Genomic DNA, 25,257 nt, shown 5'->3' on the forward strand with positions numbered 1-25,257 from the left:
GATTTGTACCAGGATTTGGGAACGAAAAGGAGGTTTTTGTTAGAAGATCGAAGACTGCGGTTGTGAAATGACACTTGGTGCTCTGGATTGAGAAAGGTACACACTGTAGAAAGATATGCTTTATTCATATTTCATGTCTGTGGTTTACAACCACTTTAACTTTTCTTTGCTCCCCCTCTTCTCTTTTCAGTTGCCAGCGTAACGAAAATACCAATTATTAGTAGGCATCTAAAGCTGAATAAGTAGCATGTGAGGCTGGTTGGTTGACCATTAACAACATAGCAGCTGCTCGACATGTCCTATGTCAGCATGCAAGGTTCGAGTCCCACTATATCGTCCATTGTGCAGGCCTTGTCCTTGCTTGGCAGAAGGGTCCTTGATAACTGTCCCCACTTCACTAAGCACCGATGTCTTATGTAGGTGAGAAGCTTTATTCATGGTATAAGTACCATTTATAACCAGCCTTTCCTTACCTGAGTAAAATATAACAGTAAATTGATTTGAGTTTGTATTTGTGTTGTGAACTAATTGTTGGCTGACACTTCTGTCCATGAAGAACAAATCCACCCATAAATCACATTTTATCTGTAGGTGGTACCTGGTGAGCCAAGTCAACCCAACACCAACAGTAAGCTCTTCCTGCCATAGTTCCTGACTTCACCTGCAATTCTGGCTGTTCCCACCACCTTGGTGTGTTTCACCTCTTACTTTTACATTCTCCATAATATGATATAAAGCCAGTAGTGATGGTGGGAGCCTCTCAAAATAAGAACAGCCAGGGTGCAGCCTAGGGAAATCGGCATAATGATGGTAGGAGCTCCTCATAATGGGCACAGCAGGTGCACAGACAAGGGAACTCTTGCAGAGATCTGACCGATAGAAGGAACTGCCAGAGAGTTTATCCCTCTGGTGTCTACCAAGCACGTTGGGCTGACGCTGTTATTTAAGTGAAAAGCCATCTGCAGATCCATACAGCTCATTATCATTTTTATTGACCAGGAACTGTGGAATGCTTTTTATTGGAAATTATGTGGACAAAGCCTTAAATCTGTAAAATGCTGCACTTAATGTGTTGTAGATATTCAAAGAGCGGATCATTATTTATGTACAATGATGAGAAATAAGGTAGGAAAATAGAATTAACAGGGGAAAAAAGGTATTTTGTAATTAAAATATTAAAGACTGATTACAATATAGTGCACAAATATTTTCTATGCATTTTATTTTTTTGTGATGGAATAAATAATTCTAAGTTAATGATCAGCAAAACTGCACACCAAATTGTGCCTAAGTTAAAGCCCATCTCCAGGCATATTTAAATTCCTGTTCCTACGCTGCCACAAATTTTTATATAAAAAAAAAACATTTGAAATCCTAAATGTGAAGTGACATGTGGCATGGTCACTTCTGCCAGTGGATATTGGTTATCCAGCGCTGCAGTCCGGGCCCACTTTTTCACACCTCCTCATTGCGATGTCATTAGGTCACTGAAGTATTCAGGAGCCTGAGAGGACCCCACTGCTGGACCGCCAATGGGAAATGTCCATATCGTTCAGCCAGCATCATGGGCACCCAGAGGAGGTCTACCCCACTCTGCAGTTGAGAAGAAAGAAGACTCGGATCATGATGAACATGAGTAAAAGGGGCTTTTTTTTTATTATTATTAATTTAACCCAGCCGTGGGTGTTAAAGGGTATTGCAGGGACAGAGTAAAATCCATCACCTGAAATTTTGTTACAGCTGGAAATGGTTGATAGTTTTTCTCTTCAGTCTCCTGTATCTGAGAAGAAAGGGGGAAAAAAAACAAGACCGTAAACTCAAAAACGTGAGAGGTGACTGGAAAATGGAGGAGGAAAGGTTGGGGTCCAGGAAAATAGCTGGTGGGCAAAGGTTAATCGGTATTTCTGAAATGTCTTCAAGCTAATAACTCTTGAGAAAGTTCAGTATTTACCATTCACACTGGCCAAAGCCCGAAATACATTTGCTCCTTGTTCTATCATTTTGAATGATCGTTATTTAGTTATCAAAATAACCCAAATGTAAAAAAAAAAAAACGTGGGGCACGCAGGACATACTGTATCTCCAGTGTAGTAGCAAAAATGGGTGTCACAAAAAAAATAGTTTTGGCTGCACGATGACTTGCATTCAAATTTTATGAAAATGTTCACTTAAAGGAGAAGTCTAGCCTGGGCTTTTTAGGCTGGGCTTCTCCTAAGGGTCACAGGAGTGCGATTCATTTTGCACTCCTGTGACCCGTTTTCAGCGGAGAGTGGTCTGAGTCAGTGTGTCATCCCGACTTCCAAGTCTGGTTCTCTCAGCTGCCTTGATTGATGGCAGTCTCAGCAAGCTGCTGAGATGGCTACTCCCTGACCCCCACAGCTCAGTGCTCCAATGAGCATGGAGGAACAGAGAGGAGCGACGCTGACTGACAGCCAGCAGCTCTCCTCTTGGGGATCTGTGAAAACCGAGCCATCGGCAATGTTTGGCGGCTCGGTTCTCAGTGCAGAGATGGCGGGGGACAGCGGCAGCATTGGTCTGATGCTCCATCCATATAGGTAAGTATTCATCTAAAATAAAATAAAATCCCATATTTCTCTTTTAAAATCAAGCTCCTGTCCCTATATGACTAGCTGATCCTACCCTTCAGCAGTGAACTCTACCAAAAGCCTAGGCATGTGGTCACATGAGTGGCTAGTATAGAATTCTGGAGAAGTGGTTTCTTCTATGAAGAAGTATTTTATGTAGAAGGCCTCAAAAGGGGGTCAATCATAAGGGCTCATTCACGCCACCTTTCCACGTTACGTTTTCAAGGTAGGCGAGGTGTGTGCAGTAACAACATTTTTTTTTTCTTTTGATTTTTTGCTTTCCCTGATTTGATGTACAAAATCAAAAGCGTTCTAGATGTCTTCAAAGGTCAGAAGAGGCCTTGTTTAAAAAGGGCTTAGAACTTCTAATATTGGTAACTGGCATAAAAGAAACCAGGAAAAATGTAGTATTATTTTTGTTATTATTATTTTGTTATTATTGGAAAGGCACACAAATTATTTGGAGGTGATCAAATGTTATATTGGATCTGTGGTGGATGGGGAATTTTGTGAAGGTGGTGGTAGGTATAATGGCTGTAAACTCTTTATACAATATGAGGAGTAGGTTAAATCAATGGTTTTCCCAAACATTGGATGTTTTTCTACAAATAAAAGACTTATATATTCAGTCATGGAGTCTGTCTTTAATTGAGTAAGTCTCTCCATCTTCTTCCTGACATTTTAAAAGAAAAACGGGTTCCACCTAGAGGTTTCAAAAACGTAATAAAAATTATGTTCCTGTAAAAAATGGAAAATCATTTGTTTGTAGCCTTACTATTCGGTAACATAGAGGGTTCCTTGAGGTACTTACTGTAGGAATTTGCATTGCCATCAGTTTTCTAAGTTCCTTTGGTGTTGTGTATATTGGGGGGCCTCTAGGATATGTTGTGTGCCTACATGAGTGCGGAGCCTTAAAAACATTTTTAATCCCCTATGGCAAGCGTGTCAAACTCAATTTCATTGTGGGCCGCATCAGTATTATTCATAAGAAAAGTCAGAACTCGAATGGCATCCAACAATGGTTATGCTTTATTGCAAAAACATGTATAACAGCTGTGAAACAGCCAACACGTTTCGACCAATGCTAGTCGGCCGAAACGTGTTGGCCGTTTTACAGCCCTTATACATGTTTTTGCAATTAAGGATAACCAATGTTGAATGCGATTCCAAGTGCTGACTTCTCTTCTAATTTGTGTTAACTGATGCTTCGGCACCCTGTAAGTTTGAGCATCGGGTGGAGGTGGAATGTGAGAAGGTAGAGGCACCTACACATCTGTATGCATCAGCATTATGATTTCCCTCAAAGGGTGGTATCTGTAAGATTATATAAATGGATATGTTCTTTATCATATTAAATAATTGTCTCCTGCATTCAATTATTACTGCTTTTTGTAACGACTTGACCTCATGGCACTGATGGCATGCAAATATGCAACCTCGCAGTGGGTGCCCCTGTATATTTACATAGCACATTGCAAACACAGCTGTGATCAGAGCATGCCCCTGTGCACTCCCGGCAGAGTTACCTGGTGGCTAACGGCAAGCCTGCCAATCGCACCCTGTGATCGGGAGCTTTCCAATCATGTGAGAGCCAATCACAGCGGTCATATGATCATAAACCATGCCCCACCTCCCGGGATCTGAAACCCCTTAATGGGCTGGGAGGCGTTGGCATCAAGGACTTAAGACAACTGTAAAGGGCAGATACTGACCAGCATGGAGCCCACTGGAAATCCAATAACATAATATTTAAAACTGAAGAGTGTTTAGACTCCCAAATATCACACTGTATGGAAAATCAAGAGATTCTAACATTGTTAGTCGATTTGCAATTAAGTGCAATTGACCACAAAGTGGCAATACAAAAAACGCGTATCAACTTCTCCATATAATAAAAGGAGCAAACAAAAGACAATTGGCAGTAAGTTTTTGATTTTTCAAAACATTTTACATAAATCATTCCGGGGTGCACCCAGCAAACTGTAAATGTGTATTACACTTGAAAGAAGATATTCCAGGACCACCTTTACATCGGTAACCCAGGGGTGTAAGCAATGCAAAAGAAAAATAATTTATCAAAATCAATCATTTACTGAAACAAGATGCTCAAAAAGTCTGGGAGGGACTACTACCAAGCACTGAGGGGTTAGCTGAGAAATTAATGGTTAAAGCGGAGTTCCACTCAAAAGTGAATTTCTGCTTATCTGTCCCTTCCCCCCTCCGGTCCCACATTTGGCACCTTTCAGGGGGAGGGGGAATGGGTACCTGTTTTGGGCAGGTACCGTTCTCCACTTCGAGAGATGGCGCCATCACTCGGAATTTCGCCCCCCCTTCTTCCATCTCCGGGCCGATTAGAAAGCGCAGTAGGGAACTGGCTGTGAAGCTGATGGGCCTTAGTGACAGGTTTCCTTACCAGGAATGGTGGCAGACAGTGGCGGAACTACTGCCATAGCAACCCACATAGGCACTATGGGCCCCGGTCATAGTTGCCAATAGATATCACCTTTTTTCACCGCCGCCACTAGAGGTCCATGGCCGTCAGAGATAATGTCTCCTGAGATGTAAGGAAGCACTCTGCTGGCTGGGGACAGTGACACCTGAGATGAAAGTAAGCACCCTGCTGGGGACACCTGAGATGTAAGGAAGCACTCCGTTGGAGACACCTGAGATGTAAAGAGGCACTTTGCTGGGAACACATGAGATGTAAAGAGACACTCCGCTAGGTACACCTGAGCTGTAAGGAGGCACTCCTCTGGGTACACCTGAGCTGTAAGAAGGCACTCCGCTGGGGACACCTGAGATGTAAGAAAGCACTACGCTGGCTGGGGAAAGTGACACCTGAGATGTAAGGAAGCACTCCGCTGGGGACACCTGAGATGTAAGGAAGCACTCCACTTGGGACACCTGAGATGTAAATAGGCACTCTGCTGGGGACACCTGAGCTATAAGGAAGCACTCCACTGGGGACACCTGAGATGTAAGGAATCACTCCGCTGGCTGGAGACAGTGACACCTGAGATGTAAGAAAGCACTCCGCTGGGGACACCTGAGCTGTAAGGAGGCACTCCAGTAGGGACACCTGAGCTGTAAGGAAGCACTCCCCTGGGGACATCTGAGATGTAAGGAAGCACTCTACTGGCTGGGGACAGTGACACCTGAGATGTAAGGAAACACTCTGTCGCCCCCCCCCGAGGCCGATTCGTCCATCAGATCGGCTGCCGGCGCCGCCATCTTAACAAAGGGAAACAGACAGGGGAGCCTTGCAGCGTCACTGCCCGTTTCCTAGTGCGCATGCACAAGTTGCGTGGCGCTTTGTGAATGGCCCGTTTGGACACACAGAAGGCAACGGGGCCGCTCCCCGAAGAGGAGGAAACGCTGCGGAGTAGGAAGAGGCAGATTAGGAAGACTGCCTAGCAACAGGGGTATCTGGTAAGTTAAAAAAAAAAATCCAAATTTTTTTTTAAGAATATTAATGCTATTTTTTATTTTAGTGTGGCCCTCCACTTTAAGTACTGAAGTTTGGCGTCATTCCATGAGTGTGTGCAATTGTAAAGCGTGACATGTTAGGCATCTATTTACTCGGCGGAACATCATCTTTCACATTATACAAAAAAATTGGGCTAACTTCACTGTTTTGTTATCTTTTAAATAAAAAAAAAACGTGTTTGAAAAATTGTTGCGCAAATACCGTGCAAGATAAAAAGTTGCAATGACCGCCATTTTATTCCCTAGGGTGTCTGCTAAAAAAAATATATATGTGTAACACCCTGCTCCTGATGGGCAGACGCTATTATTTTTTCAAATTTAGGTGTCTGAAGCTGTAGTTTGGCTCAGACTAATTCTCTCTAAAAGTTCTGGTTTCTGTACCAGTCCAGCTGGGTTGCACTGGTTCCCACTTGACCGTAGGTGTCGCTGTCACCGCCGGTAAGTGTGGAAATGCAGCAGGCTGGATGCATTGGATGCCACCTCTTGCTCGGATATAGCTCAGTGGGAGTGGTTTCCCTGCTGTGCATTCTGGGAGAGGGTATTTAAGGTACCGACACCATTTTTGTTAGTCTCTTTCCGGGGTCCGCTATCCTGACCTCATGGCCCTCCTGGCCTGGGGTCTGTGTCGCATGGTTTGCGCCTCGGGGCCGGCTGGCCCGAGGCATTGCAACTGAGAGTGTAGGCCCAGAAATGTCTGGGGGCCTACTGATCCAGGGATGGTCCTGTGCTGCCTTGCCTAAGGGGAGAAGCCAAGAAAACTGGAGGATCTAGGGGAGGACTTTTCCAGTGGAGGACCAAACGCAAGGCTGGTGTCTCTGGAGGAGCCTGGAAACTCGTTGAAGGATGCAACCCGGATCAATCCCCATACAGTATCGCCAGGTCGGATGAAAGAATCTGGTACTGTATGGTAGTTTTCTAAAACTCTCAATATTTCTAAGTTCAATTGACAAGTCTGTGGCAGAGACTTTGTTGAGCATCTCATCGGCTGCTAGGTCAAGTGCGAGGGGCCTATCTGGTGATTGCTGGATCCACTCTGTGGAGCTGTTTGTCCTCTGGATCTAACACCTCTAACCTGCAATTACTAGGTGCCTGAACTCCCCTTTATCCTATGACCCTCTATTGAAGGACCTTTTCTGTTTTTGTGTGTCATCCCTAAATAAATCTTAAAAAAAAGGACTAAGTGTCGGATTCATCATCATTTGGGCTACTTTCCCACGGGACCCCTAGACGAAGAGGCGAGCAGATGAGGTAACGGTAAGCCCAAACAAGACCAGCAGCTCCTTCGGAGGTCAGTGATATATATATATATATATATATATATATATATATATATATATATATAATGTTTGGGGGTTCTGAGTAATTTTCTAGCAACAAAGTGATTTTTACATGTAGGAGAGAAGTGCCAGAATAGGCCCGGTATGGAAGTGGTTAATGGGCAGCGCTTCCAAAGAGCTGCAACATGGGTGCTTTTAAGCCCCTGGAGCTGCTGGTTTTATTGGACCGTTACCTTCTTGACTGCTTTCCGTCTAGGGTTTCCTGTGGTAAATGGCCCAAAGAATTGTGGAGACTGACACTGAATCTTCTTTTTGGTTATTTATTTGAAGTATAGACAGAGTCTCTCAGCTTAGGGTAGAGGGTTAGGATAAAGTTCAGGTACTTTGGACTGCAAAAATGTAAAGTCTATTATAAGAAAAATCCAGAGAACAACTGCTTCACAGCTGGATTTTACAACCCCCGGATAGACCTCCTCTCACTAGGCCTAGCAGCCGGTGAGGTGTTAAGTAAAGTCTCTGCCACAGACTTGAATGTAGAATACTTGAGCAAAGTCTCTGAAACAGACTTGAGTGTAACTGAGGGACACAGACAAATTTAAAGAGCTATCATATGGTACTAGAGTCTCTCAGCCGATCCAGCTATACTGTATGAGTGTAGATCCACGAAGTGTCCTTCAACTGAGAAGCCAGCCTTGCACATGGCCTTCTCCTGAAGAGTCCCCCCCCCCTGGGGTTTTTACAGTTGCTGGGCGTCTCCCTTAGATGAGACAGCACTGGATCACCTTTGAATCAATAGGACCCCGATATCCATTCAGGCCTGTCCCTGCAGTTGCGTCGCCTCGGGCTAGCCAGCCCCGAGACTTGGAAAATGCACAGTTCTGCACCCCAGGCAAGGAGGGCCATGGGGGCTGGTCAGGAGGACCAGAACCAAACAGACAGAAAAAATTCTCTGGACCGGAACGCCTGGACCACGTGATGTCAGTACTTTAAATACCATCTCCCAGCATGCACAGCAGGAGAACACTCCCACTGGGCTGGTTCCGAAAGAAACATGGCATTCAATACACCCAGCTAGACTGCGTTTTCACACTTGCCGACGGTGACAGCGACACCTGCAGTCAAGGAAAACCCAGTGCAATCCAGCTGGACTGGTACTGAAAACATAAATTTAGTAAAATTAGCCCCAAAACCCAACTGTGGTTTCAGGAGAATTAACTTTTAAAAACATGTAGCACTACCCCCGAAGGAGCTGCTGGTTAGATTTGGGCTTACCATTACCTTATTTTCTCCTCACTTCACGTCTAGGGCTGTCCCATGGTAGATGGCCCAGTAACTTGAGAGACTGACAACAGATCCACTTAAAGGGATTTTATTTGCAGAACGTAGACAATAAACAGTCTCTTAAAATGGGATCAGAGGGTTGGAAAGGAAATTCAGGTAATCTTAGTGTCAAAGTCATGTATTGAAGAACTTGCTTACTTTGACTGCAGCCAGAGAATAGCCATTCGCAACTGGATGTTCACTCAAGTTTGACAGTCCTTCTCTCACAAGGCCGAGCAGCCAACAAGGTGCTTACTCAGGAATAGGGATGAGCCAAACACCCCCCGGTTCGGTTCGCATCAGAACTTTCGAACGGACCGCAAATTTGTACGAACTTTAGAACCCCATTGAAGTCTATGGGACTCGAACGTTCGAAATAAAAAGTGCTAATTTTAATGACTAATATGCAAGATACTGTCCTTAAAAGGGTTTGGGGACCTGGCTCTTGCCCCAGGGCACATGGGTCAATGCCTAAAATGTTTTTAAAAATGGCCGTTTTGGCGGGAGCACTGATTTTAATGATGATTAAAGTGAAAAAAAAAGTGAAATATTCCTTTAAATATCGTGCCTGGGGGGTGTCTATAGTATGCCTGTGAAGTTCCACGTGTTTCCCGTGTTTAGAACAGTCCCTACACAAAATGACATTTAACAGAAAAAAAGTAATTTAAAACTGCTTGCGTTTTTAATGTAATATCTGGTTCCGACAATATGGATGAAAATCATTGAGAAAAATGGCATGGGTAGCCCCCCCTGCCCATTACCAGCCCCTTTGGGTCTTGTACGGATATTAAGGGGAACCCCGTACCTATATTAAAAAAAGGAAAGACGTGGGGCCCCCAGGCCCTATATACTCAGAACAGCAGTATACAGGCGGTGCAAACAAGATAGGGACTGTGTAGGTTTGTTGTGTTAAGTAGAATCTGTTTGTAATTTTGAACTGGTACATTTTTAAAGTGTAGCTCCAGTCAAAAAATCTTTTTGGAAACATAGGGAAGGGTTATCACCTCTGTATAATTTGTTTTGCCGTCCATCTTTTTTCATCTCACTTCCTGTTGTCTCCTTCCGTTTGTAAGTAGGAGACGTTTGTAAGTTGAATGTTTGAAAGTAGGGGCCTGCCCTATATGCTCTGCAGAAATGGCGGAACAAGGTGTTGGTGTTGCCACAACATTATAAGCCCTCGAAATTACTCTTGGTGGGCGCTGGAGTGCCCTGCTGTGAACAATTATATCAAGCATTGTAATTACATGCCATTGTTGAACAGTGGTAGAAAAATTGGGCCTTTGGTGGTTGTGGTGCTGGTGCCACAACACTATAAGTCCTCACAGTTACTCTCAGTGGGCACAGGAACGGGCCCTGCTGTGAAATATTATATCAAGAATTGTAATTACATGCCCCTGTTAAACGGGCTGAAAAATTGGGCTGGTGGCACTGGTGCCACGACACTGCAACCTCTCCCATATACTCTAGTTGTAGTACAGGAATGAGCCCTGCTGCAAAGCATTGCATTAAAAATTGTAATTAAACGCCCCTGTTAAACAGGGGCTGAAAAATTGGGCTGGTGGCATCACCCAAAACCAAAAATGTTCTTCCCACATATCAGCGGAGGAGGAAGAGGATAGACAATCAACATAACAGGACAGTCACTCAGCATCAGCAGTCTTGAAGGTGATATGATATTTCAAAAAAAATTATTCGGTTACATCAGCTTCAGGTGCTTGGTAGCTGTGCGTGATCCAAGACTGATTCATCTTTATGAAGGTCAGTCGATCAACCGAGTCGGTGGACAGGCGCACCCTGTGATCAGTAACAAAGCCACCAGCAGCACTGAAGATGCGTTCCTTGGGACTGCGGACTAAAAAATTGTCTGAACGCATCGGTCCTTCTCCTTCTCCACCGCTCCTTCTGACCGATGCCTCAGCAACACGTTGTCCAGGACCAGGAGTTTGTAACCTCCCAGTCTCTGGGAACGCATTGCAGAGACCTTTCTGCAAGGCCTCCCGGAGATGTCTCATCCTCTGCTCCCTCTGCGATGGCAAGATAAGGTCGGCAACCTTACCCTTGTACCATGGATCAAGGAGAGTGGCCAGACAGTAATGGTCCCTCTCCTTGATCCGAAGAATACGAGGATCCTTCCGCAGGCTTTGCAGGATCAGGGAGGCCATGCAGCGTAGGTTAGCTGAGGCATTCGGTCCGGAGTCCTCTGGGTCACAACATGGGACAACAAGGACAACATGATCCCCAGCTACCTCCTCCCAGCCACGTACAAGTCAACTGGTTTCTTGGGACTGTAAATCATCCCTACAAGACTGCTGCTGATGCTGAGTGCCAGCCTCCACAATCATCCTCCTCCTCCTCTTCCTGTATGATGAGTGGGACAGCAGGAACACTGTCTGGATAAAGGGAGCCTTGAGAGGCAAGGAAGTCCTCCTCTTCCTGCCTCTGTTCTGCCTCAAGTGCCCTGTCCATTATTCCACACAGTGTATGCTCCAACAGGTGGACAAGAGGTATAGTGTCACTGATGCATGCACTGTCACTGCTCACCATCCTTGTGGCCTCCTCAAACGGTGACAGGACTGTGCATGCATCCCTGATCATGCCCCAATGGCGTGGTGAGAAAAAACTGAGCTCCCCTGACCCTGTCCTGGTGCCGTAGTCACATAGGTACTCATTGATGGCCCTCTGCTGCGTGTGCAGCCGTTGCAGCATGGCCAACGTTGAGTTCCACCTGGTGGGCATGTCATATATAAGGCGGTTCTTGGGCAGGTTCAACTCCTTTTGGAGCTCAGCCAGCCGAGCACAGGCATTAAATGATTGGCTGAAATGCACACAGACTTTCGTGGCCTGCTTCAGGACATCCTGTAAGCCCGGGTACCTGCCCAAGAACCGCTGCACCACCAGGTTAAGGACGTGAGCCACACAGGGCACATGGGTCAGTTGTCCCTGTCGGAGGGTGGAGAGGAGGTTGGTGCCATTGTCGCAAACCACCATTCCTGGCTTAAGCTGGTGTGGCGTCAACCACCTCTCGGCCTGCCCCTGCAGAGCTGACAAAATATCTGCCGCAGTGTGGCTCCTGTCCCCCAAACAAACCAGTGCAAGCATGGCATGGCATTGTTTTGCCTGCGTACTTGCGTAGCCCCTTGAACGCCTATGGAGCACTGCTGGTTCTGAGGACAGAGCACTGGAAGAGGCCATGGAGGAAGAAGAGGAGGGGGTGGAGGAGAGAGGTGTGTCACAACCAGTAGTAGCATTTTGGAGGCGTGGTGGCGGAACAACCTCCAACACTACTGCACCTTGTCCTGCATCCTTCCCAGCTGCCAGATGAGTGACCCAATGGGCTGTGAAAGACAGGTAACGTCCCTGTCCATGCCTGCTGGACCATGAGTCAGCGGTAATATGCACCTTACCACTGATCGCCCTGTCCAGCGAGGCAAGGACATTGCCTTCCACATGCCGGTAGAGAGCCGGAATCGCCTTCCGTGGCATTTGGGGACCTGCCACTGAGGAACCGCACATTGTAGAAACTCACGGAAGGGGGCCAAGTCTACCAACTGAAAAGGCAGCAGTTGAAGTGCTAGCAATTTAGCCAAGCTAGCATTCAACTGCTGGGCATGTGGATGGCTGGGAGTGAACTTCTTTTGACAGTCCAGCAGCTGGGGCAGGGAAATTTGCCTGCTATAATCAGACGTGGGTGTATTGCTAGCAGAGTGCCCAGAAGCAGTGACTGTGACACACCTAATTCTGCACCTTCATTCCTCTCAGAGTGGGGTTGGAGATCCCAGCTGATGAGGAGCAGGGAGAGGTCCGCTTTGTTCTTTGGTGTGGGTCTTTGAGGTACACTTGCTAACGAGCTGCATGGCAGGTCAACATATGTCTGGTCAAGCATGTGGTGCCCAAGCGGCTGCTGTTTTGGCCACGCGAGATACGCTTGAGACATATGTTGCAAATAGCAGCGGTGCGATCTGATGCACTCGTCTCAAAAAAAGCCCACACCAAAGAACTTTTAGAATAACGCACAGAGGCAGCGCCCTGCACAGGCGGAGCTCTGCAGTGTGATTCAGTCGCTGTGCTGCCCCTAAGCTGGCCCCCGAAGGGCATCCTGCCTCGTTGGAGATGTGCCTCCCCCTCCTCTCTCCTACCAGGCACCCACGTGGAGTCAGTGCCCTCCTCATCCCCTCCCTCTTCATCGCTGGAGCAAACCTGGCAGTATGCTGCAGCTTGTGGAACATGACTGCCAGATTGCTGTCCTTCTTGAGCATCTCCTCTCTCTGCGCTCACGCTACTGCCTTCCTCTAGCTGAGTATCATCATCAGAGCCTACAAAACACTGGGCATCCTCCTGGAGCATGTACCCAACACTGTGCTCAAAGAGTTTAGGGGACTTCTAAGGAGGACGTAGTGGGTCTAGGGAAGGAGTCACTGATGATGACATTGAGACAAGGGAAGACGATGCGTTGGCAGCTGCTTTGCCAGTACCCTGAGCCTGGGTGAGAGAGGATGAGGAGGATGAAGAGGGCTTGGTCATCCACTCTACCAAGTCTTCAGCATGATGCGGCTCAACATGTCCAGCTGCCAAAAAGAAGGACAAGCGTGTTCCATGGCCACATGCTGATGATGATGCACCGCGTCCACGACCAGCACTGTTGTCTCTAGACACAGAGCCTGCTTGCCCTCTTTTATCGGCTCGTGCCTGTCTGCCTCTCCTTGTTGGCCTTCCAGACATGGTAATGGCCTGAAGGGAGATGGGAAAACCAGCAATTGGGTAGTGTATATTGTGATGGAGGCACACAACACCCACTAACTCCTGCAGATGCCTTTATTATAGAACAGGAATTAAAGGGTAGATATTGGTGTATACTGTGCTGTGCTGGAGGCACACAACACCAACTAACTCCTGCAGATGGCTCAATTAGAGAAGAGCTATATAGGTGGATAATGGTGTATACTGCGGTCAGGGCACACAGACAACACCCACAATCTCCTACAGCTGACTGAAAGCTCTATTACAGAAGAGCAATATAGCTAGCTATATAGGTGGATATAATGGTGTATAGTGCGGTCAGGGCGCGCAGACAACACGCACAATCTCCTACAACTGACTGCAAGCTCTATTACAGAAGAGCAATATAGCTAGCTATATAGAGTGCGCCACGGTCATCGGCGATATGCCACGAGTGGCGGCTCCCGTGCGCATGCACGGGAGTGACGTCATCGCGGCTTCGCCGAATGACAGCGGTGGAGCAGCGAGACCCACCGAGAAGATGGATGCGCCGGACTACAGGGGACAGCGGTTACTTCGCTGGCTCCTGTGTCAGATAAGTGACACATAATGGACTACTATGCGATGCATAGTAGTCCATTATGCTTTACCTTTGCAGGGAATGAAAGAGAAAGTAAACTCATCAGGGTTTACTTCCTTTTTAAGCTCCCAACTAGACTGTGGTTCCATGCCTGCCAGAAGAGACAGTGCCCCCGTGGCCAGGCTGAACATCCCATAGTCCAGTCAGACTGATGCTGAGGTCCAAATTTAGAACAATTGTACCCAAACCAAACTACAGTTCAGGCATGACTTTAACTTTTAAAAACGCATAGCGCGTGCTCTTCGGGAGCCGCCGCTACAAACATATAGCGCATGCTCATCAGGAGCCAGCGCTACACCTTCTTTTAGGGTTAAAAGCGCAGCCGAAAAGCAGCGCTAAAGCGCCTTTAAAACAAGCAGAGCTTTAGCACGAACGTGGCCCCAGTGTGAAAGGGGTGCGAGTCCTCGGAATAGTGAGCTTATATAAGCTGCCTGTGGAAGGGACTGCTTAGTTCTCCACATATGTAACCCAGGCTGTGTGATAATGCCCTCCTCACAGCACTCTGTGCCCCCTCTGGGCTGTCCTCACAGCACTCTGTGCCCCCTCCACGCTCTCCTTACAGCACTCTGTGCCCCCTCCACCCTCTTGGCTCTCCTCACAGCACTCTATGCCCCCTCCACCCTCTGGACTCTCCTCACAGCACTCTGTGCCCCCTCCGCGCTCTCCTCACAGCACTCTGTGCCCCCTCCACTCTTTGGGCTCTCCTCACAGCACTCTGTGCCCCCTCCACTCTCTGGGCTCTCCTCACAGCACTCTGTGCCCCCTCCACTCTCTGGGCTCTCCTCACAGCACTTTGTGCCCCCTCCACCCTCTGGGCTCTCCTCACACCCTCCACCCTGAGCTGTGAAGAGATTCGGCTCTAGACTACAAGTCCCAGGATGCAGCAGGGCCGCCATTTCCGGCCGGTGACGTCACACAGCGGGCATTGTGACGTCGGGAGGACTAGACGTTCTACGGGCATCCCGAGCTTCATGTGAGTAATGTGCATCTCCCGCGGGAGGATGGGGAGGGTGGACACCTAGCTCTGGGACGGCGCTGGGGTGTTGTGCGCCCTGAATATCGCTCCCCGAGTGAGACATTGTGCGGTGGGTGGAGGGTGCCTTTGCATATTGGTTCCTCCTGGTGTTGTTCCACCCTGAATAAGGTTCCTACATGGCGGCTGCTGCTGGTTGAGGGTGGAGAATATGGTTCCTTAGCTGCTCCACCAGGTAGTGGGGCAACCTTCATTGGGTTCCTCTATCATTTCCCCCCCAAGGACTGCAATGTGCCTGTTTGTTAACCCCTCCACCACCACCATAGTGAGGGTGTGCTGGGAAATGGGTTCCCCCCTCACACAATGGCTCTGCCTTTATTGGTTCCCCCTGGCACTGATTTGCCCAATTATTCCCCCCCCCCTTAGGGGAGGATACCCTTAACCCCTTCTTAACCAGCGTCATAACAAACCGTACCTTGCAACTTTGACCCATGTTCGCATATTTCCTGTACAGATCATCGAGACACGCAACCAAAAATTATTTTATTTATTTTTGTTTCTTTTTCCTCGTTTATCCGATCGTTCGCCATGATCAGCATTCGTTAGTTCAGATCATTCGTATCTTCAGGAATGCGTTCGTATTCGTTCCGTTCCATTTGTTTAGATGCGGTGTTCGCGATGTCAAATAATTTGTAAGTTTGGATGCATTCGTATTCGTAACGTTTACTAACAGGCACATTTGAAAAAGGAAATTCTAATACCTCCAATTTAATAGTTTATTACAGTTTTTTTTAACCACTTCAGCCCCGGAAAGATTTACCCCCTTAATGACTGGGACATCTTTTTGCGATACGGCACTGCGTTATTTTAACTGAACTGCGCGGTCGTGCGCTGCTGTATCCAAATAAAATTGATGTCCCCCCCCCCACAAATAGAACTTTCATCACCTCTGCGTTTTTTATTCTTTGCGCTATTAAAAAATATATATATTTTATTACTTTTTGCTATAAAACACGGCCAAAAAAAAAATCGCAATAAGCTTATATTGACTGGTTTATGCAAAAGTTATAGCGTCTACAAACTACGGGTTTTATGGCTTTTTTTTTTTACTAGTAATGGTGGTGATCAGTGATTTGTAGTGGGACTGCGGCAGACAGTTCAGACACTTTTGACACTTTTTTTGGGACCAGTGACATCAGAGCTAAAAATATCCACTGATTAGTGTATAAATGTCACTGGCAGAGAAGGGGTTAGCACTAGGGGGCGATCAAGGGGTTAAGTGTACCCTGTGAGGTGTTCAACTGTGGGGGGAGTGGACTGACAGGGAGTACAGAGAGAGCGCTGATTCCTGATCAGCCAGTGTTATTAGTACAGTGACTGTGAAGTATTATCACTGAATTAGTGTCGCTGGTGATATCAGTGGCAGTTAGTGTCAGATTGGCCGCTGCAGTATTGCAGTCCTGTTATAAGTCCCTGATTGCCGTCATTTGTAGTATAAAATAAATGAAAATTCCAGTATATATACCAGAAGTCTCCAAAGTTTTTAAATAAAAGGGCCGGTTTACTGCCCTTCAGACTTTAGGGGGCTAGACTAGGGCCAGAGGGAGTAGAAAATGTCCTAGCGTTGAGTGGTAGTAAACAATGCCCCATCTTGGTTTCAGTAGGAGGACTAGTGCCCCATTGTTGGTGTCAATGGAAAGCATTATGCCCCATAGTTGGTGTCAATGGAAAGGATTGTGCCCCATTTTTGTTGTCAATGGAAAGGATTGTGCCCCATTGTTGGTGTCACTGAAAAGAATTGTGCCCCATTGTTGTCAATGAAACGATTTGTGCCCTATTGTTGTCAATGAAAAGAATTGTGCCCCATTGTTGATGTCAATGGAAAGAATTGTGCCCCATTGTTGGTGTCATTGAAAATAATTTGTTGTCAATGAAAGAATTGTGCCCCATTGTTGTTGTCAGTGAAAATAATTGTGCCCCATTGTTGGTGTAAATGAAAAAAATTGTGCCCCATCGGTGTCAGTGGAAGGAATTATGCCCCATTGTTGGTGTCAGAGGATGGAATAGTGCCCCAAGGGCCAGATGGACAAAGACAAAGCACTTTAGAGACTGCTGACATCTACCATAGTACATAGGCACTAATAACTTTCACACAGCAATCAATAAATACTTATTGGGATTTTTATCAAAAACATATAGCAGAATACATTTTGGCCAAAATTTATGAAGACATTTTTTTTTTTTTGGTGGTTATGTTTTAGGGCAGAAAGTAAAACATTTAAAAATGTTCTGCCTTATTTTGTTTATATTGCAAAAAATACAAAGCCCAGTGCTGATCAAATATTACCAAAAGAAAGCTATTTGTGTGAAAAGGTTTATATACAGTGGTGTGAAAAAGTGTTTGCCCCCTTCCTCATTTCCTGTTCCTTTGCATGTTTGTCACACTTAAGTGTTTCGGAACATCAAACCAATTTAAACAATAGTCAAGGACAACACAAGTAAACACAAAATGCAATTTGTAAATGAAGGTGTTTATTATTAAAGGTGAAAAAAATCCAAACCATCATGGCCCTGTGTGAAAAAGTGATTGCCCCCTAAACCTAATAACTGGTTGGGCCACCCTTAGCAGCATCAACTGCAACCAAGCGTTTGCAATAACGTGCAATGAGGCTTTTACAGCGTCCTGGAGGAATTTTGGCCCACTCATCTTTGCAGAATTGTCCTAATTCAGTTACATTAGAGGGTTTTCGAGCATTAACGGCCTTTTTAAGGTCATACCACAACATCTCAATAGGATTCAGGTCAGGACTTTGGCTAGGCCACTCCAAAGTCTTCATTTTGTTTTTCTTCAGCCATTCGGTGGTGGACTTGCTGGTGTGTTTAGGATCATTGTCCTGCTGCAGAACCCAAGTTCGTTTCAGCTTGAGTACACGAACAGATGGTCGGACATTCTCCTTCAGGATCTCTTGGTAGACAGCAGAATTCATAGTTCCTTTTATCACGGCAAGTTTTCCAGGTCCTGAAGCAGCAAAACAGCCCCAGACCATCACACTACCACCACCATATTTTACTGTTGGTATAATGTTCTTTTTATGAAATGCAGTGTTCCTTCTACGCCAGATATACTTGGACACACACCTTCCAAAGAGTTCCACTTTTGTCTCATCGGTCCACAGAATGTTGTCCCAAAAGTCTTGGGGATCATCAAGATGTGTTGTGGAGAAATTGAGACGAGCTTTGATGTTCTTTTTGCTCAGCAGTGGTTTTCTCCTTGGAACTCTGCCATGCAGGCCATTTTTGCCCAGTCTTTTCCTGATGGTGGAGGCATGAACGCTGACCTTAACTGAGGCAAGTGAGGCCTGCAGTTCCTTGGACGTTGTTGTGGGGTCTTTTGTGACCTCTTGGATGAGTCATCGCTGCGCTCTTGGGGTAATTTTGGGCGGCCGGCCACTCCTGGGAAGGTTCACCACTGTTCCATGTCTTCGCCATTTGTGGATAATGGCTCTCACTGTGGTTCGCTGGATTCCCAAAGCTTTGGAAATGGCTTTATAACCCTTTCCAGACTGATAGATCACAATTACTTTCTTTCTCAATTGTTCCTGAATTTCTTTGGGTCTCGGCATGATGTGTAGCTTTTAAGGATCTTCTGGTGGACCTTACGGTGTCAAGCAGCTCCTATTTAAGTGATGCCTTGATTGTGAACAGGTGTGGCAATAATCAGGCCTGGGTGTGGCTAGAGAAATTGAACTCAGGTGTGGACAACCACAGTTATAGTATGTTTAAACAAGGGGGGCAATCACTTTTTCACACAGGGCCATGATGGTTTGGATTTTTTTCACCTTTAATAATAAACACCTTCATTTTACAAATTGCATTTTGTGTTTACTTGTGTTGTCCTTGACTATTGTTTAAATTGGTTTGATGTTCCGAAACACTTAAGTGTGACAAACATGCAAAGGAACAGGAAATGAGGAAGGGGGCAAACACTTTTTCACACCACTGTAAAACTTTGTTTAGGTGCAGTGATCGATGGTCGCACAATCACCAATTAATCCCATTCAACGCCCCCTGTATAGTAAAATGACAGTGGCGGAGTGGCACTCTCAATCTGGAATGACGTCATATGACGCCGCCCCAGAACTGGAATGCAGCGATCGCGGCCACGCCATGTTCCTAGGACATGGCACCACCCCGATCTCAGTAAAGAGCAGATGACGCAGCTCATTACCCATGTGATCGGCTGTGTCCAATCACAACTGGCCACATGTAAACAAGGAAGTGCCATTTGTCAGCTCACTGAGTGCCAATAAGCGGGATCTCCTCACAGGGCAGACCTGATCCTCAGTGCCCTGATTACAGTACAGCCCCAGCAGTGCCCATCAGTGACACCAGTCAGCGCCCATTAGTGATGCCAGTCAATGCTGCCTTTTAGTGCAGCATATTTGTGCAGACTCATCAGTGCCCGTTAGTGCAGCCCACCAGTGCCGCCTCATCAGTGCACATCAGTAAAGGAGAAACAAAAATCACTTATTTACAAAATTTAATGACAAACTAAGATTTTTATTTTGATCTTTTTTCATTTAAAAAAAATAAATGGTAACAATTTTATTTGGGTAAGTGTAGCGTGTCCGCACAATTGTCAAAGTGTGACAGCGCTGAAAGCAAAAAAAAAAAAAAAGCCCTGGTCATGAAAGTGGTAAACTCACTAATAGATTAATCCAATCTCAGCTGAGATTCAATCCATCTATGGGCAGGCTGGACATTCTGAATTCAGTCCATCGATCGGCTTTAGTACAACCGGTTTCCCCTGAGGAAGTCAGGTGACGTAACGCGTAGGGTGTGGCCGGAGCATATCGTGGGCCGGAAGTCACGTGAGAGGCGGCGTGAACGCCGATATTTGTTTCTTTTAAGGCGCATCGTTATTTTGGCTGTGTAAGCAATCTTTTTTTAATCTAATAAATGGCTTTAAGTGATAATGCACCATTAGAGGCTTGTTTACTTTGCATGGTGAACGGAATATCCTGTATGTGAGGAATCCTTTGTGGGGAGCTGTAGCTGTGGATGAAAAGCGTGCTGATCTCCCCCCCCCCCTTTTTAGGATTGACACCCAAGGCTTATGTTGTATGCCTATGAGGTGAGAGTTCTGTGAGTACAGAGGTGTTGGTGATAGCGGCTGTGTTGTCTGGAAAACCACTAATAGACAACTTTTTTTCACTATTTACATTACTTGGACCACTGGATGAATCACATGAATGGACTTTATTTTCTATAATGAATCCTTCACATTTATGTTTGATATATTGTTCACTATTATTTAGATACTGAAGGTTTTGCGCAAGATCACTGTATACTTTCATTCTGTTTAATTGTGTAGTTGTGAACACATTTTAGGTTTTGCAGCATTTCCACGAGGACTGTGTGTGTATGTATGGTATGTATGTATATGTGTATGTATATATATATATATATATATATATATATATACATTAGGGCTGCAACTAACGATTATTTTCATAATCGATTAGTTGGCCGATTATTGTTTCGATTAATCGATTAATCGGTTAATAACCTTAAAAAAAAAAAGTGGGTCAAATTGACGTTCATTTTCAACCACAGTGAACGGGAAAATTTGGAAATAATAGAAATACTAATAATATATAAAATAATAGAAAACTTATTGGTCAAAGGAATTTTCAGACAATGTATGTGGTTTTTGTTCAGAAATGAACTGAAAATTTCAAACAAAATTCTTTCATTCAGCAAATGTACAAAGATTTTTCATCTGAATATTCTCACCTGAAAATTGATCATAAGGCTCAGTACACACCTATGCAGTTTTTGCTTTTGATCTGTTTCTGCAGTGCTTTTTGCTGTGTGTTTTGATTTTTGCACACGTGATTTTACTGCAATTGCGTTTTTTTGCATTTTTTTGGGCAGATTAAAAAACACAAATTGCTGCAAAAATGCATTACATGCTTTTCTGCAGCTTCTCCATTGAAGTACATTGAACCAAAAAAGCACCGTTTCGCGTTAAAAGTCCCTGACCCTTTCAGATATGAAGGTGTCCCATAGAAAACCATGTAAATGAACTGTAGTGCGTTTCTGCAAAAAGCACCAATAAACATATAGATGTGAACCAGGTCTAAGACGTTTAGTAACATAATGGGGTTAAAAAGACTAGAATTAGCCCTTTATAGTACAAAAAAAAGCAGATAATCACTACTGGAAGGGGTTCAATTTTTGCTGTAGAACAGTGAAAGTAATATTTACAGTAGTGATTATATTTTTGTACTATATTTTAGTTTTTTTTAACCCCATTATGTTACAGGCCGATTAATCGATTATGAAAATAGTAATCGATTCATTTCATAATCGATTAGTTGTCGATTAATCGATTAGTTGTTTCAGCCCTAATATACATATACATACAAAGTTTTTATTTATTTATTTTTTTCAGTACAACTGGCCTGTTCGATTTTTTATTTTCTATTTTTTACATGTGATTACTTCCGGCAGCTTTAGATGCTAGCAGTAATGATTGTATTCTGCCGGCAGAACACAATAGCCGGTATTCTGTCGGCAGTTCCCCTTCAACACTGACTGTGTTGATGGGAGAGTTAAAGAGGAATTCCAGCCAGGGGGAAAAAAATTAATAAAATACCGTATTTATCGGCGTAAAACACGCACATTTTTCCCCTTAAAATCAGTGGGAAATCATGTGTGCCCGCTATTTGTAAGGGGAAAAGGAGCGAGCGCCGCCAAAAAAAGACAGGGCCGAGTGTACTGTGTACTTGGCCCGGCTGTGCTCACAGTCACGCCGTCTCGCCTCCCTTCTGTCTCTAAGGGGAAGAGGAGCGAGCACCGCTGAAAAAGACCGAGCCCTATGTACTCAGCTAGGCTCGGCTCCTCTCGCAGTCACACCCTGTCCCGCCATTGAACCTGTGCTATGTCCATCATAGGAGCCGGGCCAAGGGGCAGGACTGCGAGAGGAGACGAGTACAGAGGACAGCCGGCTCTGTTTATCTCGGCTGCAATGAGACTGGGCAAGGCTGCAAATGACACTGATCATTCTGCAATGATGGACAAGGCTGCAGATGGACACTGATAAGGCTGCATTGATGGGCATTTAAATGTAAGTTTTTTGTTTTTTTTTCCTTAAACCTAATACTGTAGCTGCTGACTTTTAGAAGGATGCTTACCTGTCCAGGGAGCCTGCAATGTCGGAACCCCAAGCTGATCCATCCATCGGTTCCGGGTGTAAGCATCTTTACTAACGGAAATAGGAAGTGAAGCATTGCGGCTTCACGGCCTGTTTCCTACTTCTCATGCGCAACACTTTCTGAATGGTCCCGCTGTCTTCTGGGACCTGTGTGTCTTCCAGAAGGCAGCAAGGGGCTGGAGGAGGAGGGGCCGAAAGTTATGTAGATTTCCACACAACAATTGCGGCAATCTTTCCCGGAAGTGGGAGCGGATACCTGGTTTTGACAGGAAGCAAACAAGCGGAGATTCCCTTTTAGGTTGAGCTCAAATTGAATTTCTTTCCAGCTACCTCTGGCTCATCATCTATGCCATTATCAAAAAGGATGGCTTCCCTAACACTCACACTAATATATGCTATATATAAGGACACTTACCTGTCCAGGGATCCAGCGATGTCTTCACCCAAGCTCAATCTTCAAGCGGGTTAGGGTGTAGGTGCCGGCATCTAAGGTAAGGGAAACCAACAGTAAAGCTTTCCGGCTTCACAGCTGGTTTCCTACTTTGCATGCGCTAGCCGCGCTCCACATTGTGAATGGTCCCACCGTCTTCTGGGACCTGTGATGTGTCCCAGGAGACTGCTGTGGGGAAGGCGAACTTCCTCGGAGATCGTGGGGAGTACGAGTACCTGTCAAAACCAGTTCCAAATGTGGCAGTGGAGGGGTGAAGTGGGTATAGGATGCAAACAAGTGGAACTTGCCCTTTTGGGTGAAGTTCTGCTTTAACTTGAAATGGTTACGTTTTTTTTTTTTTCTGCGTCGACTTTACTACCACTTTAACACTGACACTAAATGACATTTACTCTAAAGCCAACCATACATGGATCGAAAGTCCAGTTCAGCAAGGACCAGATGAATCTCAATCCATATTTGGGCACTTTAGTCGATTGGTTGGATAGAAGTCATTCTACCAATCTTAACAATGCTCCTTCCCCCTCCTAACACCTATTCTGGCTAACCTGTTTAAAGAAGACGTATACACTTACCTGTATTCAGGCTGCTCTGGTCCCGTCATGTGATCCCATGTGTCGGCCAGTGGTGGCAGCAGGGGAGACGAAGGAGAGCTGACAATGGCTGGAACACGGGAGCCTATTGGTGGCATCACTGCTGTCAGGAATTCCTAGAGATTGCGCGCTCTCTCATCTCCCCTGCAGCCGCCGCTGGCTCATACTGGAGATCACGTGGCCACTCTGGAGCAGGTTGAAAATAGTTACGTTTACACATTTTTTTATTTATTTTTTACCGAGGTTATGCTTAGTTTACACCTACAGGTGAGACCAAGCTTGCACCTCCTGCATGGAGCAGGACAATGCAAGTGTTTTACCTTGGAGAAGCACATGCAATACACATTGCTCAGCCCTGGGCAGGTCATGGCATTGACACTACTGTTACACTGTACTTGAGATTAATATATAATGCAAGAATCTACTCAAAATCCTTTAGAAAAGCAGCAGTACTCCTGGTTATTATAAGATGTCAGTTTTGGGAAGTAGGTTTACAGTGACCATATATGACACTTTTCCCCCTACAACTGTAGCTTGGTGTAGTTCAGGGATATGCAATTAGTGGACCTCCAGCTGTTGCAAAACTACAAGTCCCATCATGCCTCTGCCTCTGGGTGTCATGCTTGTGGCTGTCAGAGACTTGCTTTGCCTCATGGGACTTGTAGTTCTGCAACAGCTGGCATTCCACTAATTGCTTCTCCTTGGTGTAGTTTATCATATTTATATATGTTATCTTACAGGAGATCATGACTAACGGCTCAGCACTGAGGATGGACAAGGACCAGAGTCATGTGACTGAGAGGATATTGAAGCTCACCCTGGAGATCATCTACCTGCTGACCGGAGAGGTGAGGAGGATTCTGGGAGGTCACATGTCATCATTCTTATTTCTATTAATAAAACACAGACCTGACCGGAGAGGTGAGGAGGATTCTAGGAGGTCACATGACATCACTCCTATCTCTAATAATAGAACACCGACCTGACCAGAAAGGTGAGAAGGATTCTGGGAGGATTGCATGACATCACTGTTATCTGTAATAATAAAACACAGACCTTAGAGGAGATGTGAAAGGGATTCTAGGGGGCAGGTCATATGACATTGCTTTTATCTTTATTAAAACAGACCTGACAGAGGAGAGGAGGATTATGGGAGGTCACGTGACATCACACTTATCGCTAATTATAAAACAGACTCTGACCAGAGAGGTGAGGGTTCTGGAAGTTTCACAGGATATCAAAACACAGACCAGACCTGACCTGGGAGGTGCGGACTATTCTGGGAGGTCACGTGACATTTCTCATCTTTTGGGCCTCATTTACTCTTGCAAACAAGCCCCTGTTTTCTCCCCCTTAGGCAGCAAAGGGGGGGGGGGGGGGGACATGCCCCGGGCACAGTGCTTTGCATTGTTGTATGGCAAAATTGGTCCCTGCTGTCACTTTTAGCAGGTAGTACCAAAGGCTGAACGCCCTGCAACCACATGCGATGCATGTTAGTGCAGGGTTCAAGGGGTTAAAGCAGGCAGTGAGTGGGCGACACAATGCTTCCTTACTGCCTGTCGAATGCTCTTTTAAGAGTGGACTGCATGGGGTTCGCCCTTCATACAGCAACACTGGTGTATACGAGACCTAAACAAAACACAGACCTGACCAAAGAGGTGAGAAGGATTTTGAGGATGACCTTATTATTGGCACAAAACAGAACAGATATGCTTTATGATGATGGATTTCCTCCATTATATAGGACTATACAGTTGTCAAGAAATTTAGGGAAGAAGGCGCAGACAGCAAGAATCCCTCTGTGTCTGTAGGATTGAGTATCACAGAGTGTCCACCTCGATCCCTCATATCAAAGAGAAGAAATGGCAAGAAGATCCTGGAAGTTACCAACAAGATCATTGAGCTTCTGACAGAAGAGGTGAGCCTCGCTGGGAATTGTGGGATAATATCCAGCAGGTGATGTAGCTGTGTCATTGTGTGTGTGTCAGCTTCCTGCAAGG

At 45.6% G+C, this 25,257-nt stretch overlaps 1 protein-coding gene across 1 annotated transcript in view; it reads left to right on the top strand.

The window, feature by feature from the left end:
• LOC143958158 (uncharacterized) overlaps positions 1-25,257 on the top strand; it is a 57,600-nt gene that overhangs the window by 14,217 nt on the left and 18,126 nt on the right. Inside the window, exons 9-11 of the mRNA XM_077467615.1 lie at positions 191-198; positions 23,998-24,105; positions 25,002-25,175. Of these exons, the coding sequence (XP_077323741.1) occupies positions 191-198; positions 23,998-24,105; positions 25,002-25,175 (290 nt within the window). The remainder of the gene's footprint in view (positions 1-190; positions 199-23,997; positions 24,106-25,001; positions 25,176-25,257) is intronic.

The sequence above is a fragment of the Lithobates pipiens genome, unplaced genomic scaffold (assembly GCF_037356315.1).
Source record: "Lithobates pipiens isolate NorthernLeopardFrog02 unplaced genomic scaffold, aLitPip1_a1.2 Scaffold_59, whole genome shotgun sequence".
Lineage (NCBI taxonomy): Eukaryota > Metazoa > Chordata > Amphibia > Anura > Ranidae > Lithobates > Lithobates pipiens.